Source organism: Mycteria americana, chromosome 8 (genome assembly GCF_035582795.1).
Source record: "Mycteria americana isolate JAX WOST 10 ecotype Jacksonville Zoo and Gardens chromosome 8, USCA_MyAme_1.0, whole genome shotgun sequence".
Classification (NCBI taxonomy): Eukaryota; Metazoa; Chordata; class Aves; order Ciconiiformes; family Ciconiidae; genus Mycteria; species Mycteria americana.
In genome coordinates, this window is record NC_134372.1 from 48,362,432 (window position 1) to 48,369,624 (window position 7,193).

Consider the following 7,193-nt stretch of genomic DNA (forward strand, 5'->3'; position numbering starts at 1 on the left):
GGCAAGCGCACACATACCAGGGAGGAAAAGGAAGTTACACATGGTATGCTCAGTGTTGTACAGCTGCAAAGTCTGACCCTTCAGTCCCTCGCTACGCGTCTTTGCGTTGGCCCATTGACCCCAGGACTCCATCTCAGCCTGCTGCATCTATCCATCCATCTGTGTATACGTAAGTAGAAATGCAAGGAAACGGTCTAAACTCAAAAGCAGCGCTGCAGGAAAAGAGAGAAAGTGTTTATTTTAAAAGCAAGCTCTGGAGAGAAACCTGCCAGAGGCATCATATGTCACTCTGCTTATTTGCAAGACAGTGGTTTCACCCTGCGTCTTCCTCCTAATTCAGAGAGGTCACGCGCCAGGAGAACCATAAAATTACCATCACGTTGTCTACGTTCATTGCTGAAAACTATTACTGGTAATAATACAAATAAAAGTAAGTGACTTAAAACAGAAGGTTCTAGAAGGGAACAACTTAATGAGCAATTAGGCACCATGGTTGCTGGAGATTATATTATGCTTTAAAAAAGGCAATAGCTTTCTTTAATACAGATGCGTATCAGGTGAGCAACTGATACGGAGGGCGTAATGTATTGAGATCTTTAGAAAACCATCTGTCTGGTCCCATTTGAGAGTCTAACATTTACACCGCAGTGGTGCAGTTTGGAAAAGAAAATTGTTGGAGAGCTGCAGAACCGGCTGTTGAGGTTTGAGCGAGGAGCAATTAAATGGTACCACCTAACACTAGGATGTGGAATTAAAAGGGATTCAACGGGATCACCCCCAAGTTCTTGATTCTTCAGTATCTTTATCATCAAGGAAGAAAGAAAAAAAGGATATCATGTTGCTCTAATGCACACACAGTGACAGAGTCACAGAAGTTACTGGAGGATCAAAGGAAAAAGACCATGGAGATGTATTTTTAATGAACAGCATATTAAATAAATAAATAGTTCACAGAAGTTCCAGTCAGGATCCATGCCTCATCATGTCTCGTGCTGTACCAACACTTCTAGAGTGGGATAATCACTGTCCCAAGGAGCTTTCATCTTGAAAATTACAAATGCCAGCTTGGGGGGGAAATATTCCTGAATGGAAAATTGAGATGGACTGCCGGAGGCTCAACTGGCCAGAAAAACTCGGCTTACAAGGTAATTATCTTGTACAGGAGTGTAGAAACACTATGAAAACAATAGTCATGTTGAATTGGCAGAAGGGAGCCAAACAGGCGATAAGAGCTTGCCCACCCTTCGAGTCACCTACCCACCCTCATTAGCTTTTCGAGTAGCTTAAAACAGCACACAACGCATTTCTACTACAAACACACCTGAAAGACGACATGAAAATATTAGAAGAGAAGAAAAACAGGAAGATGGCAGCAACTCAAACCTGTTGGAAATTAATATACTTCCTTACCCATGTGGCTAAGACCACTACAGGGTGCAAAAGTGAAAAGACTTTTAGTTGGAAACAAATCTGAGATTATTTCTGCCCTTTAATGATTTATTGCCTTCCCCCCACACACAGTTCAGAGACCAAAAATTAGCGGAATTAGTTTTCTTCTTGTTTAGTTTTTCGGGAGGCAAGTTTGGGTTTCTAAAACGTTTCCTCAAATGTATTGGAGTTTCTTTGTCTACACTTGTACATGCACCTTATTCAGTGCTACTACAACTACATCCATGGCTGGTATTAGAAGATGTTGCCACAATTATTTTTGTAGGCTACAAAACCAAGTCTTAACTTCAGAATGATCTATCAAGGTTTGAAAATCACCAAGACACCCTGTTTTTCAACATTTATCAGCCGGTGGAATCCTTTGCCAAGGACTGTGGAGTTAATTGCTCAGTCATTATGAATGGACTGATAGATAAGATGATTAGACTTTTAGATAAGGTATGTAGGTGTGTAAGCACCAATTCCAAAAGACTTGCATACGGGCTTGACTTTATAGATCTGAGAAGTCTCATTTGTTTTCAGCAGGACATCCACATGCAAGGAATAACGAGAGGTTTGTGTGCAGTGTCTCTAGTACAGGTCACTTAGGGCAGCTCTGCCCTGAAGGAGGGGCAGGCCAGGGATACGCCAGGCCTTCCTTTCATTTCTTCACCACTTTTTACACAAAATCTGGAAAGGACTCGAGAAAGAAAGCAACTGAGCATGATGGCTTTCAGAGTGAGTACTTACAAACTTATTCCAATATTCCTGCTTATTTCAGTCAAACTTTTCCAGGTCGTCACACCAACCCGTGAGCTGCACCTGAATCACTGTGCTGAAGACCTCTGACCATGAATCACGGGACAGACCCTGCTCACGTGCTATCCCACAGGCGCTGGCCTACCGACCAAGGGAACAGATATAGCACGCGGCTGAACACAGAGGATTTCAGCCGTATTCTCCTGGAAGGGATGATGTGTGAACCTGGAAACTGCGACCTAGGGAGGATCGTGCACATCGGGGAGAGCTCTGCTCTGCAGGAGTCAGTGAGACAGAGCTCTAGGTAGCACAAAGAAGCAAATAAATACTCAAGACACGCTCTCAAAGCACAAGTCTGGCCAGGCCCAAAAATGGCCCTTGATGTACGCTTAGGAGGATGTCCAGAAAGAGTAATTTGCAGGTTAAGGCTCATGGGGAGCCAACTTGATGAAATCTCTATCTAAAGGCCTCTGCCTCAGCACCAGTACAGCTTTGGACCTAGCCCATGGGCCACGATGCTCCCGCAAGCTCGGGGACGACCACCACAGCATCTCTGACGTGCCGCGCACGCACCACAAACAAATTTCCCAGGCATCGGCAGAACATTTCTGACAGAAGCCCTGCCCGCAAGGCACCGGTGCTCAAACCGTATCGCCAGGGCCTGGGAGAGAGTGGGCCACCATGGGAGCCCCTCCGCCAGCCCCGGGACCCCGCCTCACCTGCTCGCACCCCGATGACAAGCCCCCCCCCAGCCCACCCCCCCCAACAAGCGTGCTATGGAGCCAAGGCCCCAATTTCCCTCATGCACACCGACCCCTTCCCAGGAACCCAAGCCCCCCTCTGGTAACAGGCACCCAGCCCCCTTCTTGGTCACAAACAGGGCCCCCTCCCCGGTGACCAACGTCCCCTCCCTCCACCCTGACGCCCCCCTCAGTGTCACCCCCCCCCCCCCAAGTGACTTCCTCCCAGTGACACAGGCCCCTGTCTGTCTCCCGGGGGTCCCCCGGTCCCACTCACGTCGTCCATGAGGAGGAGGAGGATGTTGGGCGGCGCGGAGGCCGCGGCGGGGCCCAGGGCCCAGCACAGGCAGAGGGGCACCAGCACCGCCCTCGCCATGGCAACCGCCGCACCGCGCGCCCCCCGCGCGTCACGTGAGCGCCGCCCGCCTCACGTGACTCGCGGGAGGGGCGGGGCGGGGGACGACGGAGGTGGGGACAAGATGGCGGTGTGCATCGCCGTGATCGCCAAGGAGGTGGGGCGGGGGGGAGTGAAGGGAGGAGGGCTGGGCCTCAGGTTGTGGGGGCTGAGAGGGGCGGTAGGGCCTGGGAAGGAGTGAGGGGAGTGGGGCTGAGGCTCTGGGGCCTGAGCAGGAGTGAGGGGAGTGGGGCTGAGGCTGTGGGGCCTGGGAAGGAGTGAGGGGAGTGGGGCTGAGGCTGTGGGGCCTGGGAAGGAGTGAGGGGAGTGGGGCTGAGGCTGTGGGGCCTGGGAAGGAGTGAGGGGAGTGGGGCTGAGGCTGTGGGGCCTGGGAAGGAGTGAGGGGAGTGGGGCTGAGGCTGTGGGGCCTGGGAAGGAGTGAGGGGAGTGGGGCTGAGGCTGTGGGGCCTGGGAAGGAGTGAGGGGAGTGGGGCTGAGGCTGTGGGGCCTGGGAAGGAGTGAGGGGAGTGGGGCTGAGGCTGTGGGGCCTGGGAAGGAGTGAGGGGAGTGGGGCTGAGGCTGTGGGGCCTGGGAAGGAGTGAGGGGAGTGGGGCTGAGGCTCTGGGGCCTGAGCAGGAGTGAGGGGAGTGGGGCTGAGGCTGTGGGGCCTGGGAAGGAGTGAGGGGAGTGGGGCTGAGGCTGTGGGGCCTGGGAAGGAGTGAGGGGAGTGGGGCTGAGGCTCTGGGGCCTGAGCAGGAGCGAGGAGGGGATAGGGACTGGGGCTGTGGGGCCAGGTGAGGTTGTGGAGTAGGGGTGAAGGGAGTGGGGCAGAGCCTTGGCAGACAGGGGGGAAGCGGGACAGACCAGAGGTTGAAGTGGGCTGAGCAGGAGCAGGCCAGGGCCAGGGCAGGGGGAGCTGGGGGACAGTGTGAGGGTGCCCTACGGTGTCCTGCTGACGGGAGAGGGGTTTTTTGATAAGCTGGGGACAGGCCCTGCTGGGGTAAGGGGGCAGGTCAAGTGGTGGTGGGGCCTGAGCCTTGCGCAGTGCCTGTGCAAATGATTCTCCTGTCACTGGTGTGTGGAGACAGATCTGTTCCGCAAGCGCTGCAAGGTGTAAAGCGGGGCTGTGAGCGTAAAATGGTTAAAATAGCTTACTTCTGACAGCAGCGTAAAAGCATTGTCGTGGCATCAGCCATCACTTACACAGCGGAGTGGCCGGTCCTAGTTAGCGTTGTTTGTTCTCCTCCTCAGAACTATCCCCTCTACATCCGGAGCGTTCCCACCGAAAACGAGCTGAAGTTCCACTACACCGTGCACACTTCCCTCGATGTCGTGGATGAAAAGATCTCTGCGATGGGCAAGGCTCTTGTAGATCAGAGGGAACTGTACCTAGGGCTCCTCTACCCCACCGAAGACTACAAGGTGTATCTTTCTAATGCCTTTTGCCATGCCAGTATGTATTTATAGGATCTTTCTCGTGAGGGACTCTGTGTGGGAAACCTCTATTCCTACTTGGTGCCATGTTAAAGACATCGGCAGAAAATATACAGACTTGTTCACTGACCAGTTTGTCACCTAGAGGTTCAGGTTTGGTGCCTTGGTCAGTTCAGCAGCTGCTTCGTTGCCCAACTAGGTGGTGGAAAAACTTACCTGTAGCCGACGTGAGGGAGTAAAATGTGTGAAGAGTGTCTGGTGCAGCTAGACTTCACCTTTCATAAACTGGGTGCTTTATTCCCTGCTTAGCTAAAACAGTTGACTGTGACTAGAACAAAGCTTAGACTCTCCAATAACACCAGTGAAAGTAGCAGGGGTATGAAGGTTTCTCTGGTCAAGTACCTAAATCCCAGGTTTGTGGTCTCATTTCTCTAAAATCTGTACTCCACGGCCACAGCCTCCCCAGTGTTTTTAAGTCACAAAGTTCATCTTTTGAACTTTCTTTGGCTTTTTCTCTGAATCCCACAGATGGAAGTTATCAGCAGACTTGACTTCTGGGTTTCCATAAACTAGTTGTTAATTTTTGAAGTCTCAGGTCAGTCACACTGGCTGATATTAGAAGATCTCCAGGTCTCTGACTGTGGTCTCCCAAGCAAGAATAAATAAGGTGGCTGTGTCATTAAAATGGTTCTTAAGAAGAGAGAAACCCTCACCAAAATAGCTAGTGGGAGGCTGCTTCTGAAATTGCAAGGCATGCCTTACTGGCCAGCTGTAGGAGTGAGCTTGACCTGGAGTTACCAAAGATGGCAGAAGTCAGGTAGAAAGGGGATACAGTTCCTACAATCTAGCGTCTCGCTTACCTCCTCTAGTCCTAGTTATGTGCTGGGGGCAGCAAGAACATCATGTTTCCTCTCAGCTGGTTTCCTTGAGTGTATTCCAGCCTTGCTTTAGTTGCTTTGCCAGGCTCTGGTGTGTCAGAGGCACATGCCTTAACAGCTGCACAGATACGGCTACGTGACAAATTCGAAGGTGAAGTTTGTTATGGTGGTGGATTCTTCAAACACAGCACTTCGAGACAATGAGATCCGCAGCGTAAGTGCAGGAAATCAGAGCACAACTTGCTACATCAGTGTTTTTGCTACTTCCGCTTATTCACAAAGTGCTGAGAAGCAAAAAAAAAAAAATTAATTAAACTACAATCCCTTTTCAGATGTTCCGAAAGCTGCATAATTCATATACGGACATAATGTGTAACCCTTTTTATAACCCTGGGGACCGTATCCATTCCAGGTAAGTGGGTTGACCATACTGATCTTTCTGATCTTTGTCATCTTTCTGGAACTTGGCAGCGTACCTCTGATGTAACAGGACCAAGAGCATAACCCCTGTGGTTGACCAGTTCAGATGTGCATGCTCTAACTGCCTAAATGGAGGACAGCTGTGTTGTCTTTGGGCCATTACTGCATAACAGAAAACTCTGATAAGTCTCATGAGAAGTTCCATTGAACTCTCACTCCCACCTCCGAACTGGTGTTAGAAACATTGGCTCAAGAAAATTAATTTCTTGGGGAGAAAAAGGTCCCTGTTTCATAGGCAAGTACGAGCATAAACACAGATAAATAGAGCAGGTTAAACAGAGTGAACAACCGCACTTGTCCAGGGCTTATCCTTGGGTGAGGACAGATGGGCATTCAGTGTGCGTAATTCCTCACGTGTGAGGGCCAGTGCCCCGCGTTTCTCATCCGGAATCTCACAGGGAATGTTAATAACGTTGGGAGTTTCTATTGCCTATGGAAGAACAGCTTCTTTTACGCTTTGCTGAGGCAGGTCTACAGCCAGGATAAGACCTGTCCTTACTTCAGCTTAATTAAAAGTCATTATTTACTCAACAGAGCATGCTATAGTTAAAGAGTAAAACCATGTATTCAGCCTGGAGAAAGCCAGCTTGTTAACCAGTAAGAGACATTGTTAGCCACTGGTTTTGTTACAAGAGATCTGCTGTGCAGAACTAACTGTTTCCTTTAATATTCTGTGTTCATTTCCCTCTCCAGGGCTTTTGATAATATGGTGAACTCCATGATGATGCAGGTGTGCTGAGGCTCTGCCCCTTCTCATCCAAGTGTTGAGAACATTCCCCTTGTACAGGAGTATGCCTACAAAGTGATGTATATATTGTCTTCATTCTGTGTAATATTTTAAATTTATTCTATGTAAAATAAACTTGACACCTGCACAGTTTGCGTGCATTTCTACTCTAGCAAACCTGAGTAGAGCACAGAAGTTGCTATTCAGCTTTATGCCTTCAGGTAACACGTGAGAGCCAGCTCTTCCTTCAGGAAGGTCAGCTGTGTCAGATAGGAGGTTTGTTCCCCACAGAAATGTGTGCAGCTGTGCCTCTGTGCAACTCAGATGGTTCTGGAGAAATTGGGCTTTGTGTA

The 7,193-nt window shown here is 50.0% G+C and overlaps 2 protein-coding genes across 6 annotated transcripts in view; one reads left to right on the plus strand and one right to left on the minus strand.

The window, feature by feature from the left end:
- Positions 1-3,362, minus strand: part of GALNS (galactosamine (N-acetyl)-6-sulfatase) — a 52,817-nt gene extending 49,455 nt beyond the window's left edge. For 4 of the 5 annotated variants that reach the window (XR_012776979.1, XR_012776978.1, XM_075511085.1 and 1 more), the window contains exon 1: positions 3,205-3,362. Coding sequence is in view for 2 of the 5 variants with exons in the window: in XM_075511085.1 (XP_075367200.1) it covers positions 3,205-3,303 (99 nt within the window). In the remaining 3 variants the exon portion in view is untranslated. Of the gene's footprint in view, positions 1-17; positions 127-3,204 lie in introns of those variants that run through there. The other variant, XM_075511086.1, reaches the window with a different exon arrangement.
- TRAPPC2L (trafficking protein particle complex subunit 2L) lies at positions 3,304-6,990 on the plus strand. Its single transcript, XM_075511088.1, has 5 exons — positions 3,304-3,439; positions 4,573-4,745; positions 5,760-5,847; positions 5,966-6,045; positions 6,807-6,990. Exons 1-5 carry the CDS (start codon positions 3,407-3,409, stop codon positions 6,850-6,852), a joined length of 420 nt encoding a protein of 139 aa, XP_075367203.1. The 5' UTR covers positions 3,304-3,406; the 3' UTR covers positions 6,853-6,990.
- Positions 6,991-7,193: the final 203 nt, after the last annotated feature.

Bases quoted from the DNA above. Each gene is read 5' to 3' on its own strand.
- TRAPPC2L (XM_075511088.1), top strand. From the start codon at position 3,407: ATGGCGGTGTGCATCGCCGTGATCGCCAAGGAG. The intron at 5,848-5,965 runs GTAAGTGCAGGA...ATCCCTTTTCAG, and splicing joins GAGACAATGAGATCCGCAGC to ATGTTCCGAAAGCTGCATAA. The intron at 6,046-6,806 runs GTAAGTGGGTTG...TTCCCTCTCCAG, and splicing joins GGGGACCGTATCCATTCCAG to GGCTTTTGATAATATGGTGA.